Source organism: Lipotes vexillifer, unplaced genomic scaffold (assembly GCF_000442215.2).
Source record: "Lipotes vexillifer unplaced genomic scaffold, Lipotes_vexillifer_v1.1 scaffold872, whole genome shotgun sequence".
Classification (NCBI taxonomy): Eukaryota; Metazoa; Chordata; class Mammalia; order Artiodactyla; family Lipotidae; genus Lipotes; species Lipotes vexillifer.
In genome coordinates, this window is record NW_006790064.1 from 1,040,919 (window position 1) to 1,066,801 (window position 25,883).

General features: G+C 35.6%; 1 protein-coding gene across 1 annotated transcript in view; it reads right to left on the minus strand.

Annotated features, from left to right (window-relative positions):
• Nucleotides 1-25,883, minus strand: part of MTHFD2L (methylenetetrahydrofolate dehydrogenase (NADP+ dependent) 2 like) — a 139,428-nt gene that overhangs the window by 84,940 nt on the left and 28,605 nt on the right. Inside the window, exons 4-5 of the mRNA XM_007463214.1 lie at nt 9,295-9,447; nt 7,789-7,896 (exon numbers count right to left, since the gene is read on the minus strand). Coding sequence (XP_007463276.1) covers nt 7,789-7,896; nt 9,295-9,447 — 261 coding nt within the window. The remainder of the gene's footprint in view (nt 1-7,788; nt 7,897-9,294; nt 9,448-25,883) is intronic.

Genomic DNA, 25,883 nt, shown 5'->3' on the forward strand with positions numbered 1-25,883 from the left:
TATATATATATATATATATATATATATATATATAGTTAGTATTATATATAGTTAGTTTTATATATATATATAGTTAGTTTTATATATAGTTAGTTTTATATATATATAGTTAGTTTTATATATAGTTATATATATATATAGTTATATATATATATATATATATATATATAAAACTAACTAAATTTTAAAGCAATCAGACCCTCCCAAATCTTAGCCAAAATGAGGTAGTCAGCTCAGTCATGGGATAAGGCGCATGGGCCAAAGTATTGCCCTTTCCCTTCTAGTTGTTTTGGCTGGGAGATGTATGTATGAGGTCTATTTGTTAAAGCTTTATATAATTTTTACATTTATTTTCTTCTTTCCAAGATTAACAGATGAAAAGAAACGCAGGAATCTTATTACAAAGTCTTATTCTGCAAACTTGCTTAAAAGACCATAGACTAAGGCTAAATAAGTATTCTCAAGGTTCTGAATTCATTCTCTGTGTGGAAAAAGGCTAGACCTCTGGGGTGTATTAGTACAAATTTAGCAAATATATAGATACAAATATGGCAACTATAAATACAAATATATATACACACACACACATATATATGTATATTTGTGTGTGTGTATATATGTATATAATAGTTTTAGGGGGGATAAAAACAACTTTCAGGGTTAAAGACTTTTACTCTCACAGATTCACTTACTATATTAAAGGTTATATTATATTACTGTATTCACAGTCAGGATATATGTTTGATTTTGTTTAACCCAGATTTCCCAGACTTATTTAACTAATTTTTGTCCCTTTAAAAAACAAACTAAACCCATTTAGAGAAACACACTGCACACGGTGTGGGCCATCTCAAGAGGTGAGAGGCCCTGAAATATGGGGTGGTTAGTTTTTATGGGCTGGGTAATTTCATAGGCTAATGAGTGGGAGGATTATTCCAACTATTTTGGGGAAGGGGCAGAGATTTCCAGAAATTGGGCCACCTCCCACTTTTTGGCCTTTTTAGCTGGCCTCAGAACCATTTAAAATGTTGTGTACATCCGTGCTCCTAAGAATACAGTTTATGAATAGCCGTATTAAAACTTACATGATACTCTTGGTCTACAAATAAAGAGAATTTATTAATTCATTTATTGAACAAAGACTTTTTGGAGAGCTATTATGCTAGATGCTGGAAATAAAATGGGAAGATAAAGAGATATGGTTTTCGCTCTTGTACAGTTAATAGTCCAGTGAGTATGATGAAAATTAATCAGATAGTGACACAAATAAATGACAATCACAAACTGATAAATGTTGTGAAGGAAAAGTTCTTCAATGTGTCTATGGTGGTGTGTGTGAGGGGGTGGGAGAGATTTTCAGAAGTTCTATCTGATGTACTTACTATATACGTATAATAACACTGCTTGGCATTGACCTGATTTCTTTTTAAATCATCAAATCATCATTTACCATTATGGGATGAATTATTTATTTTGTACAGAGTGAACTTTTTCCTTCTAGAGATTTTAGAAATTTTTAATAACTTCAAGTAGAATATAGTTTTAGTTTTGTCTGTGAGGTGGGATTTTTTAGTTTGAAGTGAAGAGCAGTGACAGAAGGTAGGCAATAAAAACATTCCATTGCAATAGTACAAAAGATAGGCATAAAAAGGTGTAACGTTAATGTATAACTGTAGCTAGAAATCATCCATTCCTTCCCACAACCAAGCTTTTTATTATAGAAAGCTCTCCTCCTTTGCAGCATTTTGCACAATTATAATGATTAATCATTCATACCTAATTGTTTGATCACTGTCTTTCCTACTAAACTGTAAGCTCAAGAGGACAGGGCAATATCTGATTTATTCACTATCATATTCCCATGCTTAGTGACAAAGAAATCAGCTCCTCTGTAAGAAGGCAGCACTACATGCCAGCAGCTCAAGAAAAAAAACAAAAAAGTCTAAACAAAATGATACATTTTAAATGTTTTACTGGAAAAATGCTGTGACCTCTTTCAATTAATGCTGTCAGCAATAATTTTCCTTCCCTTCCCAGTATCCTTAGGTCTCGTCTCCCCTTCCTGATGGTCGTGAGGCATTCTCCTCTCCTGTGATCTGACTCTTGGGCGAAAGAGGAGTCATAAGTTATACTTTTATGTAAATGCCTATAATGTAATATGAAGGAGTTAGTTTATAGTTAAGTACCTAGCTACTTCTGTTCCCTCCTCCCCACTATATAGGGATTTTTTTTCCATAAACGGCAATATTTTATTTTAAATCCCTAGCCTTCAGTCTTATTTTCTACAATACAGGCACACAGGAAACACTAAATAAACTGTTATTGATTCACTGACTAGTTGCATTATTACATGCCAAGCCCTGTGCTAAATTTCAGAGATACAAAAAGACTAAGACAAAATATTTGTCATTGAGCAGTTCATATTTACTATGTCTATGTAGAAAAGGGGACCAGGTAGACAATCAATATGCAACAGGATTAGTATTGGGATGGCAGCACATATAACATGTAAAAGTTAGATTTGGTGCACATCTTGAAAGGTGGGCTGGAGGTGAGAGGAAAGCAGGCGAGTGATGGGAAACAGCATTCCCTGCAGAGGGAACAGGGTATGTAATGGAAAGGAGGCCTGGAAGAGATGGTGTGTTTGGGGAACAATGTGCAGTTCTATGAAGCTTCAGCATAAGGTACCAGGGGGAACTCGATGGGATGAATGGCTGAAAAGGCTGGTGGAGCAGAAATGAATATCCTTACAAGTGATGCTTTGAATAATCGGGCTTATACACATCAGAAAAGGGATGCTTTGTGCTGATAATTATGAAAAAAAAAATGCCTGGTACTTTGAGGTCATGAGGAAAGAGGGGAAATGAAAGGGAAAATAAAAGATTTGGACTTCACTTTATATTTTAAATAGTGTTTAATTTTATTTTCAACAGGGCAACTAATAGTTCCAGCTGCCTGATGTGAGAATATGTGACATTTTTCCAAGTACAGTGCTTTCCAGATACTAGCTGGCTGAATTTCAGAGATGTTGAAAATGAAACAGTACTCCAGACTATTCAACTTAGAAAATGAGACTACAACAAGCATTTGTTCTTTTCTATTGCTTTCCACTATGCAAACTCAAAGCTGTAATTCAGTGAAGTTTAGTCAACACAGAGGTGTCATAAAACATAATACCGCCAATATCTTACCACAAGTACTTCTACCTTAGGAATAGCGGAATGGGAGGAGAAAAGACTATAAATGCCTGCCGTCCCCCTGCCCCCATTTGACAATGGTTCATTCCACAGCGGCAGCAAAAGTCCCACTCCAATCCACTGGCAACAAGACTAAGAATCTCCGTCCGGGAGGCGTGATTGCTTTGCGTGACTCCTCTCTCCTAGGTGTTCCTTTTTGTCTCCTCTCTTTGAAATTTGAGAGCACCTGGTCCAACCTGGCACTGGGTTGAGCTTAATCACACATAACCACTCATATCACACTGCACTGCCTGGAACATCCATTCCTGTGTTACTACCTGAAGGCCCCTCCTGTAGGTGAGAGAGAATGCTCCCAGGCTGGCAAAAATGTTCATTTTCACAACTGGAGCCAATTTTCACAAAGGAAAGGCACCACACTGACAAAATATCTTGTGGTTTTCCATTTAGATAGGATGTCCCCTTGAATGAAAAATACCTGATATATAGAAGTTGCAGCAGGTGGGCAGCTTGAGTGCAAAAGCTGAACACCAATGCGGAAGCTGTGCTTTGAGAAACACAGTGTCCTGAAGATGCAGTCTGTCATCTTCTGGAAACAGGGGGCCAAGTTTTCTTCACCCCTGTACCACACCCCCACCCCAGTGTTTCACAGAGAATACGCACTGAATGCCTATTACCTGAATTAAGTCAAGAATATCTCAAAGGACTCTAAGCAAAATCAGCTATTGCTGACTCTTCCAAAATGCTCTTTTAAAAAGTCCCAGCAACCAATGCCACTGCAATAGTACCCCAACCTTTTACTTAAAAGGAGGAGCATGTTGTGGCCATTTAGGGGGATCTATTTAGATGACATGCCCTATGTAAGAATATAAAATAGGCAGAAATGAATTTACTCTAAAAGAATTTGAAATAAAATCAGACTATGTATTCCTTTGGTTATAATTAATACACATAATGCCTGGTCATTATGGCACTTTGTTATCTTAAAGGAAAAAAAAAAACTTTCAGAGAAATTGAAGAACTCTGTTTTACTCCATCAGGGTAAGCTAAACATAAAGACATTTTGCTAAAGCCAATAGTATTCAGTTTTCATTCTGAATACTGAAAGGTTAAGTTACCTGGGTAGGTTACTACATACAAAGACGTTAAAAGAATACCAGTGAATTACAGGTGATCACAACGATATTAAAACATCCTAACAAGTAGTGGGGCTCATGAGAAGAGACTCCACTGTCAATCTCTTTACGTTTCCTCAATTGACCAAGGGCTTCCCTTAGCAAATTGAATGCTTTCTTAGGGATGCTGAATTTTGTTTTGTGCCGCTAAATATTTATCATTTAAATCACTCATACTTGTATATCATGCCCCCTCTGTACCCTGTCCCCCCACCCTACCACCACCAAGACTATAAGCTCTTGGAAGACAGGAACTATCTCTCACTCTCTATAAAGTACATAGTGGCTTGAATGTCATGTCATCTTTAAAGCCTCCTGTGATGACATGTCCTCAGCAGAAGGTTATCTCCCTGCAGCATCCTGCTGTGTTGAGTATCAGCACTAATTCTTTTTTTTTTTTTTTGCGGTACGCGGGCCTCTCACCGTTGTGGCCTCTCCCCTTGCGGAGCACAGGCTCCAGACGCGCAGGCTCAGCGGCCATGGCTCACGGGCCCAGCTGCTCTGCGGCATGTGGGATCTTCCCGGACCGGGGCACGAACCCGTGTCCCCTGCATCAGCAGGCGGACTCTCAACCACTGCGCCACAAGGGAAGCCCAGCACTAATTCTTTACCTCAAGATTTTAGCACATTCTCAGTCCTCTAAATATTTCAAGCCCTTGAAGAATTAAAAGAAGCTCTTTCTCACAAAACAGCCAGGATCCATGTTCTAAATAATCAAGACTAAAAGTCAGCCCTGTGTAGACACGTATTAATCAAGCTAAATTACAGTACCGCCATTTTTCTTCTAGTGCAATTATCTTTGGCTTTAAGACACAAATGAATCATTTGGGCTCTCAATCTTTTCTGACAAAGAAGTACAGTGTGAGCTGAATGCTCAACTTTCTGAGTGTCATCAGAACAAGTTCTATAGATATGAATTTGCCCAGTTAATCCTCCTTCATTATGTCCATAAGCTAACAATGCACATGTAGTCACTGCACATCATTACTGCTCTAGCAGACATGGACATCTGAAATATTAACTTTCCCACAGACTGCAAATCTTCAGTAAGCAGCTCTCAACAACTCATTATATTAATCATATATGTCACCATACTCCTATTAAATATGCATGAGATTAATAAACACCACCCATGTTGCGAACTATCCAACATCATTTTTAATACAATTTATTACCTTTTAGATACTGTAATTATAACGGCATCTGTATGCCACTATAACTGTAATTTTAACCACTTGGCATTTAAGTAACCAGTACCATATCTAATTCCAATTTTATTCAATTTCTAACATGCATTCAAGTGAAAATATTTTGTAACACAAAGTATAAAATATTTATAAAGTAAATGTGTTTTATGACATAGGAAAATCTAATTTAAAATTGCATAAATAAGAGGTAAATTAACTTACTTAGACTTAGGTATTTTATAGACAAATAATTCAAAATTGAAATTTATCAAGAAATTAGCACACAATATATTAATATCCACAAGAAAAAGTGCAATGTAAAGTAAACTTTGGAATATTACGATGTCATATTTATAATCTAATATTTTATTAACCTTATAAATTCTATGTTTATGCAAAATTATTACAACAAAGATTAGATTTGATCCAAATAAAAGTAAATATAAAACCTACAGAAAAAGAAAATAAAATTTCATATGAAGGTGAAAAATATATCATTGACCTTGGATTATGTTATTCTAAACTTTTTAGTTAGTATGGCCACAGATTATTATTTAAGCATAACAATGGAAATAACAGTAATAGTCACAGTTCACATGTACCAAGGGCTTACTTAACTTACTGTGTCAGGCACTGTGAAGAGTGCTTTACATACAAGTCTCATTCAATTTTCATAATAACCCAATGAAGGAGATATTAATATTACCTTCACTTTACAAATGAGGGAAGTGGAGACTTACACAGATTAAATGACTTACCCAAGGATACAGGGTTTGGCAGGGGAGGGGTCTGACTTCAAGTCTATCCTCCTAACCAGACAGTCAGCACCCAGCTCCCAGCTTTGTACACCACTCCCTTGAATGGCCTTGGGTAAGTCACTGAAGTCTCTAAAGCTCATTTCCTTTAGCTGCAAAATGTGAATATGAATATATTCCTGAATTATTGAGAATGAAATAAGATAGTTCATGAGAAAATGCTGTGCAATTAATAGAGCTGCATAATGCTGCTTGTTATGTTATTGATGAAATAAGAAAATAATATGTTGAAAATGAAGAAAAAACTGCCTATTTTGGCTCTTGGTCAAAATCTTCCAACAAAAATGGTACACCTAGATAAATTTTCCTGTTTGTTTTTCCTTGCTTAACAGAAACTATTAAATAAAGGTAAATATGAATCAATATCTTTATTATACCCTAAGAGACAGATGAGCATTAACAGATTAAGTTAGAAGTGAATAGTTAAGCTAGAGATGCAACTTTGTAGATGGTTACCATGAAAACTATGTTGATATTACCAGATTTGGCCTTTCAAAAAGCTCTTCAAAACTAAGGCTTTTTAAAGTTTCTTTGAGTCATTATCAGGCCCTAGTTTACTATGATCCACATACACATTTTGATTTGTTGCAATATTTAAGTCCTTAAGTCCAGGCAGGCAAAAACAATTCAAACTCTAATAATTTATAATTTTATATAAGTGATATGTTATCATTGGGCTTCTTTTTCCTTAGGGCTTCGTGGCTTAAAAAAAATATTTCATATGCATTACATCAACCCAGATCATAAAATTAGTACAGTTGACCCTTGAACAACGCGGAGGTCTGGGACACCCACCCTCTGCACAGTCAAAAATCCTCCTGTAACTTTACAGTCAGCCCCTGGATTTATGATTCCACATCCATTGATTCAACTAACCACAGATTATATAGTACTGTAGTATGTATTTAGTGAAAAAAAAAATCTATGTATATCTGGACTTGTGCAGTTCAAACCCGTGTTGTTCAACAGTCAACTGTATTTGAAAATTTGAGATCAGGAAACTGGAATTCACCAAGGTTAATAATGGTAAAAAAAAAAAAACACACCAAACTTATATCTATGTATTGGTGGTGTGTTTTAGGGGGTTAGTGTGTATGGGTATACAGATATCTATCAACATGTGATTTTTATGTATCTAGTATGTATCTAGCCTTTCTACCCTTCTTAATGTCTATATTTTTAATGATATAAAGGAAGTAATTATAGCCAAAGGATAAAGTAGGAACAAAGGTTCCACATCTTTCCAGTAATTCTTTTATTCATTGTCAAGGTGCTCATGTCATTAGACAGGGAATAAAGGGAAACCTTTATTTGCAGAAGCCCATAAATATTCTATGTCACATTTTCAAACACATTTATTTGATGATTGTAAGTGAGAAAACTGTAAGAGTACATAGAATCTCCAGGTTGCCCCTACCTCCTGGCCGTTCGTGCTCTCCATCAGTGTGTAAGAGCATGGCGATGGGCATCCCTGCATTCTTGGATCTTCCAGCCACAACCACATTTTTTCCAAATGTTTCAATTCCTTAAAACACAGAGTTTGGTTTAAATGAAGAATAAGCAACAAGAAGCAAAGTAAACATCTCAACAGCCAACTGCAGTATTCTTTAAAAACTTCTAATTTAATTTGAATTATTTTGTGGCTTGTCTATAATGTTCCCACATTCACTATTTATAAATATTTCTTTTTATAATTCTTGGATCTGTCATGTTCCCTCTCATTATGGCCTCATTAAAAAAACACAGACATTTTCAAGCTTCCATTAAATTAGTTTTAAACATTAAAATTCATATGAAGTGTTAGAAGAGTGGAGACAAAACACAAAGCAAGCAAAGTGCAAGGTCAAGATTAATTGGTAATCAAACTTTGAGCAAATCTAGGACAAAATGAAGTGGGGGAAAAAATTATTTTTCACAAAACTCATGCACTTTATTCTATAGGAGAGAAGCACTAAATTTATGGACTCAGAAAGGTCTGAAAGATAAAGCTTACAGATTTAACACACTTAACCTCTTTGGGGCACAGTATCTTCATAAGTAAAATGAAAAAATTAGAATTAAGGCTTTTCTAAGTACTAACATTCTAAGAGTATAATTCTAGGATCTGCTTGCCCTTGGAAGTTCTCTCCCTCAGTTAGAAAAGAGAAGATTAGCAGGAGGAGATGCTGCCAAAAATGTAAGAGACAGTGATGAAGGCAGGAGAACTATTGAGGGTCTTTGAGAGCATTATTGAATTTAGAGCACAATTCAAGGGCAAGTGTTTATAATGAAAACCTAGCTCATTAGAGATAGTGCAAAATGTTCGGCACATTTTTTAAAAATAAACTTATTTTATTTATTTGTTTATAAATTTATTTGGTTGCGTTGGATCTTCATTGTGGTGCAGGGGCTTCTCATTGCGGTGGCTTCTCTTGTTGCGGAGCACGGGCTCTAAGAGCAGGGGCTTCAGTACTTGTGGCTTGTGGGCTATAGAGCACAGGCTCAGTAGTTGTGGTGCACGGGCTTAGTTGCTCCATGGCATGTGGGATCTTCCTGGACCAGGGCTCGAACTCAAGTTGCCTGCATTGGCAGACGGATTCTTAACCATTGCACCACCAGGGAAGCACAGCATATTTTGTTTTTAAAGGTAAGGAAAAACATAATACATTTTGAAAAATGTACATCAAAATACCTTCAGCTTATAGTTTTAGAGTAGGGAGATAAACTTTCCATTTGGAAAATTCACTCCCTGCAAGGTGAAACAGCAGTTTCTTGTAACCTGGCATGTGTTCTTGATTTTATCTTATTTCAGATTATTCTTTGACTTCTGTAACTTTGTATATTCCTGTAGATTGAAGTTTAATGCTTATTTTCTTTCACTCTCTTTCAAGACAATGTGAAAATGCTCATTTTGGTACTTAGCACCCATGTCCCATAGACCAACCTGTTCGTTTGATTATTTCCCAAACAGCACTAGCAGTGGCAGGTATGAGAGAATGCTGATCCAGGCATAGTCTTCCAATGTTAATAATATGAAATCCATCTACGTCTTTTTCCGGGGCAATTCCATTGCATACTGTCCGCTCATTCACATGGTCTGAAAAGTAAATAAAATTGATTTAGTTTTACAATTGTTATCTATTTGCAAGTCTGGAAAATTAAATTGGAAGGCCTACAGCCAGATCACTTATGGTTCAGCTTTAGTTAAGATATAAAATCATTACTCTATTCCTTTTATTGCCATGAAAAGAGTAAGCCAAACTGCTCTTGACCAATGGTTGTAATTAACTGCTGTAAGAGTATATGCAAGTACAGGGCCAGAAGTGGCTGGCCTGGTAAAAGGAAAAAATCTGTGAAATCAAACAATACCAATGAGATCTGGGAACAGTCAGATGATAAGGCTTTGCCTCTATAAGTTTGCATATTTAAATGTATGTTTTTCCTATACAAGATAGTTCCACGAATAGGCTTCTGTTGAATATTGTTAGCATTACAGATTAAAAGGGCTTTGTTAGAGTTAAAAATAGCCATGACATCATTAATGCCTAGCTTCCTCCCAAATGACATAATAGAAAAGCAAACACACACACACACACACACATACCACACACATCATTTCCCTGAAGCATTATTACATTGAAATCCAAAATATCATTATGGTTTCCTTTATGAAATGGAAAGAACATAACTTGAGTAATGAACTAATCAAATGAGATATGAGATGCCAATCATCTCATTTTGAAAAGTAATAAGTATAGAAATATAAAATAGGCTCTTAATACTACTCTATGCAGAGTAGCTTAGGGTACCCTAAATCCAACAATTAACCCACATTCCTAAAATACTAAAATAAAGGTATATTTGCTACAGAAAAGTTTCCTTATGTATTACACAATGAATGCCATTTAGAAATAATTTTTTAAAACATTATCAAAGCCCAAGTTCAAACAGTTTTCAAAAGAGACATACCTTATGTCTCAGATATTTTATATCCTAAAAGTGACACTACTGCCATCTTACTTTAAATAGATCCAATTTGCCATTACTAGGCTACCAAATCATTTACATATATAAAAGTCATAATATGAATCATATTCAATTAGAAATTGGGTCTTTGGAATATCTCTCCAATGACTAGCTTGTCACTTTCAATAATTGTATTCATTCTATAATGTCCTACCAGAGTAAGCCTCCATCTGTTTTCTCTGAAGATAGAAGATGATTATACAAGTTCTAGAAAAAAAATTTTTTTTACAATTACATATTTAACTTACTATTTGAGGACAAAAATAGTGGTTCCTTTTTAAATCTGGTTGATTATGATGATGATGATGATGATGATGATGATGATTCAGTTTTTAGACACCTACCACTCATGCAGAAGCTTCATGCCATGGATATTTCTTACAACAAAATCAAAAGCTTTGTAAATAAAAAAAGAAATAACTGTAATTGAACCCTCCATTACTGAGTTATGGCTTAAATTAGTTCATTTCTAAATTCAAAATTGGCTACTGTATGTATGGGCCAATAATGTATTGAAAGAATTCAACAAAGGTTCTTTTGTAGATTTTGAGAGCCATCCTCTTACCAAATAAGTCTGAACTATACTGAATTTCGCAGTCTACTGGTGTGTGCTGTTTTACTCACTAAAAATAACATTAACTTGTAATGAACAATTCATCTCACACAATAGCTGAAATACTCAGGAAGAAATGTAAGCATCTGAATATTTGGGGGCAAAGCATTAGAACCTGGCAACTATAGACCTGTCCTCTAATGTATTTCTTAAAACTTCAACACAGATCTTCATTTCAGAACAATTTTATCTTAAGTTAATTAAGTAATTTTTGTTTAAAAGACAGATGTGTGGACATATAAAAGGTGTGATGTAGTGAACACATGAAAACTGATTATTAATGTGCTTATTATTTAATCTAAAAGGAAAAAACCTATATGAGTAGATTTAAAATGTTAGGATCATAAAAATCAAGGACACCAATTCATACATCACTTTTATGTAACTCTATGTTATCTCAGGAGTGGATTAAATCTCACATACATCCTTTGCCAGGAAAGATGTACCTTTCGTTATGTAATCTACAGTGTATGGAAATAATATGAGTTAGTATATCTTACATTCAAACAGTGCTTTATAATGTTCATGTTACCATCACATAGGTTTCCCCTTTGGTCTTCATAGTTACTGAGGGCTAAGATAGAAAAGGTATTATCTTCATTTTAAAGATGAAGCTGAAAGATTTTGAGACTCAGCCAATCTCAAACTACTACTAAGAAGAGGAGTCCAGGATTAAAATCCACATCTGTTTGCCCTAAAACCAGTTTTTCTTTCTGTGTTATACAGAAATCATAAATATTAATCAATCTTAAATACCACTCAACAATTAATATCAGCAAGGGCCCCTGCCCCTTCTAATCAACACATTCTGATAATCCTAAAATATCCCAAGGAATGCACTGTTTCTTCTAGACCTCCAAAAACAACAGTATTTTTGGATTAACTAACATGTATCTAAATACATGCAAAACAGCATCAAACATTTTATAGCACCTTTTGTTAAATGACTAAGAGAAATAAATACATTTCATGCTTTTAACTGACTGCTACTGAAAGTCCCCTGATGTCTCATCCCTGGGGCCCATGACTTGAAAAGAAGGAACAATCATGAGCCTCAATAGCATTAATTTTTTTACAATGGTTATAAAACATTTTTGATTCATAGAATACATTGGCAAACAACTAACCACTTAATACCTTACCCAAATGAACTTCGGGAAAACTGGCATTATTCACTTTGTGAGTGTGTGTTTTTCCCATCTATTTAATATTATGAGAAGTCATTAAATCATGCCAGGAAAAAAAAGTCATCAAATTGAATTCATAATAACACAATAGAACAGCTCAGGGAATGTCTTTAGGGGCCACACTTTAGAACTACAACATTGAATATATATTTCTGTGATTTATTTATAATATGTTTAATTGCCTTTGAACAAGTAACAACAACAACAATGAAAAGAAAACAAATTACTGGTTTATTTTCCATCCAAGGATTTTCACGTTACTGTTCAAAAGTACCTCTTTCCACTTGCCCAATGCGTGTTGGATAAGGGCAAGCTCATGAGCAAATATGATCTTTAGCTTGATTATATCTTTTGTCCTATACTTCCCTCCCTCCAAGTGCCCCATCCCTTTTCCTACCATCATTATGACACATCCTTACCTCAATTCACACCAATCTGTCCCATTCCCAAGCCCTTAACATTAATTTTTGCATTTCTACGTTCTTGCTCATGATTATTTTTCCATTACTAATTCCTTCCTCCCTGTTGTTTCACATCCTATTTATTCATCAATATATTGATCCCTTCTCAGCTGTTCCCTCATCACAAAGTGAAATGATACTTTTTATCTCTTCTGGTCCCCATAGAACTACTGTAAAAAGCACTTACCACATTACTTCAGTTAGTTGATCACGTTGGTTATTTAAGTATCTCTCTTACTTACGAGTGTGAGCCTTTTAGGGCACAGACTTTGTCTTATTAAACTGATTCACCCATAGCCTTCTCCAACTCAGTTGATGGCAATTCCATCCTTCTGTGTTATGCAGAAATCATCCTTACTTGCCAGAAAAACCTGGAGACATTCTGAACACCTCACTTTCTTTCACACGCAACATCCGATCAATTGAAAAATCTGTTGGTTCTTCCTTCATAACATATCTAGCCCTTCACTAGCCTCACCATGTCCACTCTGGTTTGAGTGGCCATTATCTCTCCTGTGAACTCTTGCAACAACTAATCCTCCTACCTAATTATTTGCTTCTATATTTGCATCCATATAATCTATTCACAAAACAGCAGAGGTTATTTTTTTCCCACATCTTTATTGGAGTATAATTGCTTTACAATGTTGTGTTAGTTTCTGCTGTACAACAAAGTGAATCAGCTATATGTATACACATATCCCCATATCTCCTCCCTCTTGAGCCTCCCTCCCACCCTCCCTATTCCATCCCTCTGGGTTGTCACAAAGCATCGAGTTGATCTCCCTGTGCTCTGCAGCAGCTTCCCACCAGCCATCCGTTTTACAGCTGGTAGTGTATATATGTCCATGCCACTCTCTCACTTCATCCCAGCTTCCCCTTCCCCCGCCTCCTGCCTGTGTCTTCAAGTCTGTGTTCTCTACGTCTGTGTCTTTATTCCTGTCCTGCCACTAGGTCCATCAGTACCACTTTTTTAGATTCCATATATATGCATTAGTATACGGTATTTGTTTTTCTCTTTCTCACTTACTTCACTCTGTATGACATAATCTAGGTCCATCCAACTCACTACAAATAACTCAATTTCATTCCTTTTTATGGCTGAATAATATTCCATTGAATATGTGTACCACATCTTCTTTAGCCATACATCTGTTGATGGACATTTAGGTTGATTCCATGTCCTTGCTATTGTAAATAGTGCTGCAATGAACATTGGGGTACATGTCTCTTTTTGAATTATGGTCTTCTCAGGGTATATGCCCAGTAGTGGGATTGCTGGGTCATATGGTAGTTCTATTTTTAGTTTTGTTTTTGTTTTTGTTTTTTTGCGGCACGCAGGCCTCTCACTGTTGTGGCCTCTCCCGTTGCGGAGCACAGGCTCGGGACGCGCAGGCTCAGCGGCCATGGCTCACGGGCCTAGCCGCTCCGCGGCATGTGGGATCTTCCCGGACTGGGGCACAAACCCATGTCCTCTGCATCAGCAGGTGGACTCTCAACCACTGTGCCACCAGGGAAGCCCTATTTTTAGTTTTTTAAGGAACCTCCATACTTTTCTCAAATGCATGTCTGCTTACACCACTCTTTTCCTCAAAACCCTGCTCTTCTTGCTATTCCTCTAACATATCAGGTATTTCCCCACCTTGGTTATTGCTCTTGTGCCTGCCTGGAGGCTTTTCAAAAAAACCTGCCACTTTGGCTAAATCCCTCTCTTCTTTCAAATCTTTGCTTAATTTCCACATTCTCTGTAAGGACTATTTTGACCACATTATTTTAAAATGTAAGTTCCATGTCTGATAATGTTGAAGTTGTTTACATTGGACCAAACTTCTCACAGGAAACAACTGTAAACATTGGAGAAATGATATTAAAATAGAAGTATCAAGGATGTATCATACAATACAGAGAATATAGCCAATATTTTGTAATAACTGTAAATGGAATGTAAAATGTAAAATTTTTAAATTAAAAAAAGAACACAGCTATCTGACACTGGAGAGTTACTAGAAGCAGAGAGATTTGGAAGAGAATGGACATCCGAAAGGAATATCACTGAAAGTGTTTCCATTTTGGAGGTTTTTCTAGACAAAGGACAGTTAGAATTTGGATAGAAATCTGCAGTCTTACTTGCTTGAGGAATCAAAGGACAAAGTTTAGGGCTACTACAGAAACTGGAAATTGAAGGGATATACCCAGGAAAAGAGAAAACCACAGAGGGGAGACTCAACTTGTGTCTATAAATTCTTCCCAAATCTCTGACTGACCCCTGAACAACACACAGAAGAGGCAAACTCCATGCAGCCCATCTAACACTAAGAGAACTAAACAGAATGCAGCTGTGGCTCACCAAGGGCAAAGCAAAGCTTGAAGTCCTCAATATGACAGGTATTCACACACACACACACAAAATTTACAGTTAACATTATACTTAATAATGGAATACTGAACCTTTTTCCCAAGATCAGAAGGTGGCAAGGTTGTCCACCCCCACCATTTCTATTCAGCATTTTATTGGAGATCCTAGCTGGTGTAATAAGATAAGGAGAATAAAAAAGAGTTCTAAAGATCAGAAAGGAAGAAGTAAAACTCTCTAGTCACTCTAATGGTTGCTTATGCAGAATATTGTAAAGAATATACAAGACAACAAAACAAAAAATAAAGTGAATTTAGCAAGATCACAGAATACCAAGTCAATATACAAAAAAAATCTATTGTATTTCTGTACAGAAGCAGCAAATACTAAAAAATGAAATTTAAATAATTCTATTTACAAAAACTCAACAGATCAGAAAATTCTTAGGAGTAAATTTTAAAATTGAGGGCATGATTTTTATAATGAAAACTATAAAATGTTGCTGACAGATGACCTAAATAAATGGAGGGTGTACCATATTCATCGATTGGAAGACTCAATAATATTAAGATGTCAATTCTTCCAATTTGATCTACAGATTCAATGTAATCTCAACCACAATCCTATGAGGTATTTTTGGTAGAAGTTGACAAACTGATTCTAAAATTTATATGGCTATGCAAAGGACTTAGAATATCTAAAGAAATCTTGAAAATGAGCAAAAAGGACTTACAATACCTGACTTTAAGACTTGCTACAAAGCTACAGTAATCAAGACAGTGTGGTGCTAGTGTAGGGATAGACAAATGGATCAATGGAACAGAATAGAAAGCCCAACTTTAGACTAACACTTATACAGTTATTTGACTTTTTACAAAGTTGCCAAAAGCAATTCAATGGGAAAAAGAAAGTATTTTCAACAAATAATACTTGAACAATTTGATAGCCATATAGAAAAAAACCAAACTGAGCCACAATCCCTACTTCATACTGTGAAGGAGACAATTTGCCACACCAAAATGTGTCTCTTTGGCATGAGGATTTCATTTTACCTCCCCTTTAGCTGCCTAAAGAATTTAGATAAAAGAACTCTTCCCAGAATAGAGGTATCACCAGAGATAATCTGCAAAGAATATGGGCTAGGTTGCTGGGGGAAACTCTAGGCAGGACCTAGAAATCAGAATCCACTCTGTGCCCCACTATCTCTACATGGCCCAGCAAATATTTGTCTACTAAACATTTGCTTTTCCATCTCCAGGTGAATTGCCTGCCCCCCTTTGAAGTCCAAAGCCTAGTTGCTAAGAGAAGATGGGATATGTAAGGAAAAATGTGCATGTTTGTAGTACTTTATTTGTCTGCCACAGAAAAAAGCAGATCTAAAATAGGGATTAACAGAATTTTAAAAATTTCAGAAGGGCTGGGAAGAGCTCTCTGAGCCAGTGGCATTTAAGCTAAGACCTGAAGGTTGGGAAGAAGTCAGCCCCCATATGTTTGAAAGATAACCAATGTAGTTAAGAGGTCAAAGGCTAAACCCTATTCAAGTAATAAAATGTTCATTATTCTAGCATGTCCTTTGTACAATAAATACTATAAAATAAAAATATAACATCCCTGAACATCCCCCGAACACCCCAATCCTCTTTACCATGCTCTACTTTTTCTTTTTTCCCATAGCATATCAACTTCTAATAGATATACAGTAATTACTTACTTATTGTGTTTATTTTTTGTTGTCTGTCTCTCCTACTACTCAGCAAGGGCAGAACTTTCTGTCTTCTTTTTTTCATTGATGTATTCCTAGCACAAAGCACAGTGCTTGGAAATTTGTTGAATAAATGACTACAATTACCCTTGATTTATAAATGAATAAGCTGAGACAAATTAGTGGAAACCTACAGACAATTAGAATAGACTAATATAAGGAAAAGATGTCTGATCTTTCTACAACCTCTGACATCCATCTTTTTCAAATACAATGAAAAACCAAAATGGCTTTCATTAAAATTTTGATTTGTCAATAGCTGCATCTACATTATTAGATATTTGGCACTTTTATATCCTCCGATATAAATTTAATGTAAAAGATTCATGTCTGTTTGTTTTTCATTTATTTCTTCCTTTCAAGACTTGAAAAATAAGAAATCTCAGGCAAAGCTTTATGCTGATACTTTAAAGTCCACACTCTGAACAAGTGTAGACAAGCCCTCTGAAAATTCACTCATTTATTCACTCAATAAATATTTATGTATTTATAATATTTAAATATTTATTGTCTACCATGTGCCTGGCACTGTTCTAAGGGTTTAGGATATATAAGCTAACCAAACAAACAAAACTCTTAACCTCTGGAGCTTACATTCTAAAGAAATAAAGATCTGCCTAATAAATTATTTAGCTGCAGCCTCTTAATGAGTTAATTATTTTCTAGGAGTAAATGAGAGATATACTTTTGGAAGCTGTGTTCACTGTTCTCAACTCAATATATAAGTTACACCCTCTGGGTTCTACATCAATGTTTCAAGACAGAAAATACTTACCAGGTCTTACCACTTACCCAATATCATTTTAGGACTGTTTCATCATCAAGGGGTAAGAGGACAAAAAGGGAATGGGAAGTGACTATTATCTCACTGTATTACTCTACCCCCAAATCTGAGAAAACAACAGAGCTTGGAGGTGGAGGGGGTGGTGTTCTCTAGGTCAGAAAGGGGTGGACCTGGCCCTTTACCCTTCCTTAGCCTCTTTCTCCTACAGCCACAAAACTACGAGGACATCCCTAGGCAGGCTTACTTCATAGGCTATTTAATGAAGTGGGAACCTACACATCACGCAAAGGTTGCTACCTTTGACCCTTAGAGTTTCTTAAGTCAAAAGAAGAGTTCATGGAGATCCAAAAATTGCCTTATTTTTCAGAAGTAGTGTTGAAGACACCCTGGTTTATTAAGCCCTTGGATTCCTAGACACTATACACGGTGACTTCTGTCAAATACATTGTACTAAACTTGAAGCAGTGTCTATTCCATAGAGGAAACAGTTGGATAAGTGAGCATGTCTATTCTGATGAGCTTCTTTTGCACAAAAGGGAAAAGAAGAGATGCTGTGTTTTACGGACTTGCTTGCAAACTTCTCAAGGACAGTGAGTCTCAAATTGTTTTCTAACTACCCCTTTCCCCTAGTGACTATCACAGACACATATATATGAATAGATTGGATTCTAGGTAAATATTTTTTGAACTGGTAAATGAATAAAGAGCTTCAGAGAGCAATCATACAAATACTTCTCTTGAAAGACTTTCTACAAAGAAATATCCAGATGTTTCAAAGGGCCTTTTGATTTTGGTAAATTCTTTATCAAAGCTGAACGCACTCAAAAATACATGAAGATATCATGATAAAGAAAAGAGAAAAATACGAAAAAGAAAAGAAGTAACTATTGTTGATCCAATAAATTCCAGATTTTGAAGATATTTTGAAAAGTAAATAATCTCAAGTTACATGATATAGTATTTTATGATAGCAACTGCTCAAAAAGATGATCTGAGTTGAGCATTCTTTCATGTGTTTGTTGGCAGTCTGTATATCTTCTTTGGAGAAATGTCTATTTAGGTCTTCTGCCCATTTTTGGATTGGGTTGTTTATTTTTTTGTTATTGAGCTGCATGAGCTGCCTGTAAATTTTAGAGATTAATCCTTTGTCAGTTGATTCATTTGCAAATATTTTCTCCCATTCTGAGGGCTGTCTTTTGGTCTTGTTTATGGTTTCCTTTGCTGTGCAAAAGCTTTGAAGTTTCATTAGGTCCCATTTGTTTATTTTTGTTTTTATCTCCATTACTCTAGGAGATGGGTCAAGAAGGATCTTGCTGTGATTTATGTCATAGAGTGTTCTGCCTATGTTTTCCTCTAAGAGTTTGATAGTTTCTGGCCTTACATTTAGGTCTTTAATCCATTTTGAGCTTATTTTTGTGTATGGTGTTAGGGAGTGATCTAATCTCATACTTTTACATGTACCTATCCAATTTTCCCAGCACCACTTATTGAAGAGGCTGTCCTTTCTCCACTGTATATTCCTGCCACCTTTATCAAAGATAAGGTGACCATATGTGCATGGGTTTATCTCTGGGCTTTCTATCCTATTCCATTGATCTATCTTTCTGTTTTTGTGCCAGTACCATACTGTCTTGATTACTGTAGCTTTGTAGTATAGTCTGAAGTCAGGCAGCCTGATTCCTCCAGCTCCATTTTTTGTTCTCAAGATTGCTTTGGCTATTCGGGGTCTTTTGTGTTTCCATACAAATTGTGAAATTTTTTGTTCTAGTTCTGTGAAAAATGCCAGTGGTAGTTTGATAGGGATTGCATTGAATCTATAGATTGCTTTGGGGAGTAGAGTCATTTTCACAATGTTGATTCTTCCAATCCAAGAACATGGTATATCTCTCCATCTGTTTGTATCATCTTTAATTTCTTTCATCAGTGTCTTATAATTTTCTGCATACAGGTCTTTTGTCTCCTTAGGTAGGTTTATTCCTAGATATTTTATTCTTTTTGTTGCAATGGTAAATGGGAGTGTTTTCTTGATTTCACTTTCAGATTTTTCATCATTAGTATATAGGAATGCCAGAGATTTCTGTGCATTAATTTTGTATCCTGCTACTTTACCAAATTCATTGATTAGCTCTAGTAGTTTTCTGGTAGCATCTTTAGGATTCTCTATGTATAGTATCATGTCATCTGCAAACAGTGACAGCTTTACTTCTTCTTTTCCGATTTGGATTCCTTTTATTTCCTTTTCTTGAGTGAAGTAAGTCAGAAAGAGAAGGACAAATACCGTATGCTAACACATATATATGGAATTTAAGAAAAAAAAATGTTATGAAGAACCTAGGGGTAAAACAGGAATAAAGACAGAGACCTACTGGAGAACAGACTTGAGGATATGGGGAGGGGGAAGGGTGAGGTGTGTTAGGGCGAGAGAGAGACATGGACATATATATACTAACAAACGTAAGGTAGATAGCCAGTGGGAAGCAGCCGCATGGCACAGGGAAACCGGCTCGGTTCTTTGTGGCTGTCTGGAGGGGGGGGATGGGGAGGGTGGGAGGGAGGGAGACAAGGAGGGAAGAGATATGGGAACATGTATATATGTATAACTGACTCGCTCTGTTATAAAGCAGAAACTAACACACCATTGTAAAGCAATTATACCCCAATAAAGATGTAAAAAAAAAAAAAAAAAAAAAAAAAGATGATCTGAGTGACTAAAGTAATTCTTGGGATAGTTTCCATCTGGAAATGAATAGGAAGAGACACATGGCTACAGGGACCTACCAATCCCACTGATAGGTAAATCATATCAAAATTATTTACTCAGCTTTCAGTATAAATCATTAAACTTTTTTTTTTTTTAAATCACTGCTTGCCTGATGCTGCCATCATGTGGTTTTCATAAACCACAGCAGGAGAATTTTCCATTTTGTTCCCCCACATCCCCACATAAATTCTCTGATAGAAATGTTACCTGTGAGAAAATTTTTTTAAGTAGATAAATGAAATTGTGGGGATGCCTTTGTATCTATGTTAACACTAAAATCATGTTAGAAAGGATTTGAATAAAATATTGTTTAAAATCTGGACCTTTTTCTCTGCATAAACCCTAAATGCATAAATTGGTTGAATGGACTGTGACACAATCTCAATATTGGTCCAGGCACAATCGAATTTTAAATTATTAATTAGTTATTTTTCATAATAAGCTAGATATATGCAAATCCACCACCCCAAACAAAAGTTATGGACTTGACAATAGTCTATATTTAATCATATATTTCGCCCATGAACCTACCTCATTTCCTGCTCCAGCCTTAGGTAAACTTCATCCTGCATCCTGTGCTTATCATTCCCCTGACTTCCTTTCCATATAGTTTTATTGCATTTATTTGTATTATTAATAGATTTTTAAAAACAGCTTTAAGAATATTTGAATATAATAGACTGCACGTATTTAAAGTATACAATTTGATAGGCTTTGACATATGTATATACTTGTGAAACCATCACCACAATCAAGATAATGAAAATATACACCACCCTGAAAAGTTTCCACAGGCCCCTTTTCCTCATCCCTTCCTCCCTCCCTTTCCTGTCCCCTCACCTCCAACTACTTGTAACCACTTGCTATGGGCTGAATTGTGTCCCCCCAAAATTCATATGTTGAATCCCCCAACCCCTAATGTAATGATATGTAATTAGGTTCACATGAAGTCATCAGGGTGGGGCCCTCATGATGGGATTAGTGCCCTTATAAGAAGACACCAGAGAGCTTGCTCTCTTTGCCATGTGCAGACACAGAAAGAAGGGGTTGTCTGTCTGAAAGCCAGGAAGAGAGCTCTCACCAACCCGACCATGCTGGCACCCTGATCTCAGACAGGCTCCAGAACTGTGAGAAAATAAATTTTTGTTATTTAAGGCACCCAGTCTATGATATTTTGGTATAGCAGCCCAAGCAGACTAATAACCACTGATCTGCTTTCTGTCACTATACATCAGGTTGTATTACATAAAATTTTATATAAATAGAACCACAGAGTACATACTCTTATTTGTATGGATAATTTCACTCAGCATAATTATCTTGATATTCACCCAAGCTGGAGTGCGCATCAATATTTCATTCCTTTTTTTACTGCTGGGTAATAGTCCATTGTATAGATAAACCACAGTTAATATCTATTCACCTGTTGATGCCTATTTGAGTTGTTTATAGCTTTTGGCTATTGTAAATCATACTTCTATGAACATGCATATACAAGTCTTTATATTGACACATATATCTTTTTCTTTAAGTAAATACATAGACATGGAATGGATGGACCGTATAATAAATATATATATCTATGTAAATTTTTAGGACACTGCCAAACTATTTTTCAAAGTGTACCATTTTGCATTCCTACCGGCAACACATCCTCACCAATATATGGTATTGTCAGTTGTAGTTCTAATATCAGCCATTCTAATAGGTGTGTAGTAGTATCTTATTATAGTTTCCATTCGAGTTTCTCTAATGACTACAGATGTTGAGTATCTACTTATGTCCTTATTTATCATTTGTATTTCTTCTTTGGTTAAGTATCTGTTCAAATCTTTTGATGATTTTTCGTACATATCTCGTTTGGTGTTCTTTATGGTTCGATGTCTGTTATTAATTTTGAAAAGTTTTAGCCATTATTACTTCAAATATTTCTTCTGCCCTGTTCTCTCTTCTCCTGGTATTCCAACTGTGTGTATGTTATACCTTTTGAAAATGTCCTATAGTTCTTGGATATTTTCTTCTGTCTTTTTTGTTTTCCTCTCTGCATTTCAATTTGAGAAGTTTCTACTTATATATTCTCAAGCTTACTGATTCTTTTCTTGGCCATGTCCAGTCTACAATTGAGGCCATCAATGCAATTTCCATTTTTGTTAAAGTGCTTTTGATTTCAGCATTTCTTTTTGAATCTTTCTTAGAGTTTCCATCTCTCTGCTTTCATTACCCATCTGTTCTTGCATATTGTCTACTTTTTCCACCAAAGCCCTTAATATATTAATCATAGTTATCTTAAATTTCCTAATAACTCCAAAATCTGTGTCAGATATGAATCTGGTTCTGATGCTTTTTGGTTTCTTCAGACTGTTTTTCTTTGCCTTTTGGCATGTCTTGTCATTTTTTTGTTGAAAGCTACATCCAAGACTAGGGCCCCCAGGAGTTTCTCCTTCTTATGCCAGTACACACTTTACTTCCAGAAATTCATCAAAATTCCCAATTACGTTGTTTCCATCGGTTTATGGTTCCAGTAGCTTCTGTACAGGTAAATAGATCTTGGTTGCAACTTTCTGGATTTTCTTATCTCTCCAGATTTTGGGATGGTGGTTTGCCCTGCAACCTCAGTTTTCTGATGGGTCAAGAAAAGTATTGATTTTGTTTGTTCAGTTTTTTCTTGCTTTAAGGACAAGAGGATTTATGTTATTCTGGCTAGAGTTGGGCTTTGTTTAATTGGGTTGTTTTCATTTTCTTGATATTGATTTTTGAGAGCGCTTCATATATTCCACATATACATATGTTATCAAATATATGCTCTGCAAATATTTTCTTGTCTGCCTTATCTTCTCATTCTTTTAATAGTATCTTTTGAAGAGCAGAAGTTTTATTTTATTTTTTTAACATCTTTATTGGAGTATAATGGCTTTACAATGGTGTGTTAGTTTCTGCTTTATAACAAAGTGAATCAGCTATATATATATATACATACATCCCCATATCGCCTCCCTCTTGCGTCTCCCTCCCACACTCCCTATCCCACCCCTCTAGGTGGTCACAAAGCACCAAGCTGATCTCCCTGTACTATGCGGCTGCTTCCCACTAGCTATTTTACATTTGGTAGTGTACATATGTCCATGCCACTCTCTCACTTCTTCCCAGCTTACCCTTCCCCCTCCCCGTGTCCTCAAGTCCGTTCTCTACCTCTGTGTCTTTATTCCTGTCCTGCCCCTAGGTTCTTCAGAACCTTTTTTTTTTTTTTTTTAGATTCCATATATATGTGTTAGCATATGGTATTTGTTTTTCTCCTTCTGACTTACTTCACTCTGTATAATAGTTTCTAGGTCCATCCACCTCACTACAAATAACTCAATTTCATTTCTTTTTATGGTTGAGTAATATTCCACTGTATACATGTGCCATATCTTCTTTAGTCATTCATCTGTCAATGGATGCTTAGGTTGCTTCCATGTCCTGACTATTGTAAATAGTGCTGCAATGAACACTGTGGTACATGACTCTTTTTGAGCTATCGTTTTCTCAGTGTATATACCCAGTAGTGGGATTGCTGTGTCGTATGGTTTTAAATTTTGATGAAATCTAATTTATCAAGTTCTTGTTTCGTATCCATATGCAATCCAATTGTTCCAGCACCATTATTGAAAAGCACATCATTTCTGCACTAATTTGTCTCCAACTTTGTCAAAAATTAGTTGTTAATATAGGTGTGGATCTATTTGTGGACTTCCAATTTTTGCCCATTGATGTTTCTCTATCCTGATTCCAATACCACTCTGTCTTGATTACTGTAGCTTTATAATTAGTCTAACAAATTTTAATTGAGGTATAAGTGACATATAACATTATATTAGTTTTAGATGTACAACATAATGATTCAATATTTACATATATTACAAAATACTCACCACAATAAGTCTAGTTAACATCCCTCACCACATATAGTCACAATTTTTTTTTTCTTATGATGAGGACTTTTAAGATGTACTTTCTTAAGAACTTTCAAATATGCCATACAGTATTATTAATCTTAGTCACTGTGCTGTGCATTACATTGCCATGACATTTATTTGATAATTGAAAGTTTGTATTCTTTGATTTTGAGACGTTTGATTAGTCTTAAAATCAGGAAGTATTACTCCTTCAACAATATTACTCATTTTCAAAGCTGTTTTAATTATTCTAGGTACTTTGCATTTCTATATGAATTTGACAATCAGTTTATCAACTGCTACAAAAAAGTATGCTGGGATTTTAATTGGGACTGCCTTGAATCTACAAATTAATTTGAAGATAACTGACAACTATATTTAGTCTTCCAACCCATGAACATATTGATTTATTTAGGTCTTCTTTAATTTCTCTCAGGAATGTTCTGTAGTTTTCAATGCACAGGTTCTCACATCTTTTGTCAAATTTATGCCTGAAGATTTCACATTTTTGATGCTATTTTAAATGTGTCTTTTCATCTTAGTATCTGATATTTGATGCTAATACATAGAATGGAGATTGATATTTGCATATTAATCTTGTATCTTCCAACCTTGTTAAACCCATTTATTAGTATTAGTAGCTTTTTATCTTTCTAGATTCCATTGCATTTTCTACATAGACAATCATGTTATCTGCTTTTTATTTTCTTTCCCTTGCCTTGCCTTCTGTGTTGGTTAGAATCTCCATGAATAGACATGATAAGAATGGACATTCTTGATTTCTTCCTGATCATAAGAGGAAAATATTGTCTTTCATAATGAACTATGATGTTATCTGTGAATTTTTTTTTTTTTTTTTTTTTTTTTTGCGGTACGTGGGCCTCTCACTGTTGTGGCCTCTCCCGTTGTGGAGCACAGGCTCCGGACACGCAGGCTCAGCGGCCATGGCTCACGGGCCCAGCCGCTCTGCAGCATGTGGGATCTTCCCAGACTGGGGCACAAACCCGCGTCCCCTGCATCGGCAGGCGGAGCCCCAACCACTGCGCCACCAGGGAAGCCCTCTGTGAATTTTTTATATGTGTCCCTTATCAGCTTGAGGAAGTTCCCTTTTATTATTATTAGTTATATGACAGCTTTTTATCAGGAATCAATGAATTTTACCAAAAAATTAATCTATTTATTGAGATAATCATATGATTTTCCATTTTTAGTTTGTTAATGTGGTGAAATACATTGTTTGATTTTCTAATGTTAAACCAATGTTGCATTCCTGTAATAAAAGTCATGATGAATTTTGGTCACAATGAATGATACCTTTTATATATTGTTGGATTTTATTTGTTAAATTTTAATACCTTTTTCATTTGTGTTCATGAAAGATACTGTTCTGTGGTTTTCCTTTCTTGTAATGGCTTTGCCTGTTTTTTGGTATCAGAGTAATGGTGGTCTCATATAATGACTTAGGAAGTATTTCCTCCTCTTTAATATTATTTTTTCTTTAAATATTTGGTAGACTTCACTAGTAAAGCCATCTGAACATGGAGCTTTCTTTGTGGAATAGATTTTCACTACAAAGTCAATTTTTTAATAAGAGTTATTCAGGTTATCTATTTCTTTTCTGGTTTTTTTTTTTTTTTTTTTTTTTTTTTGG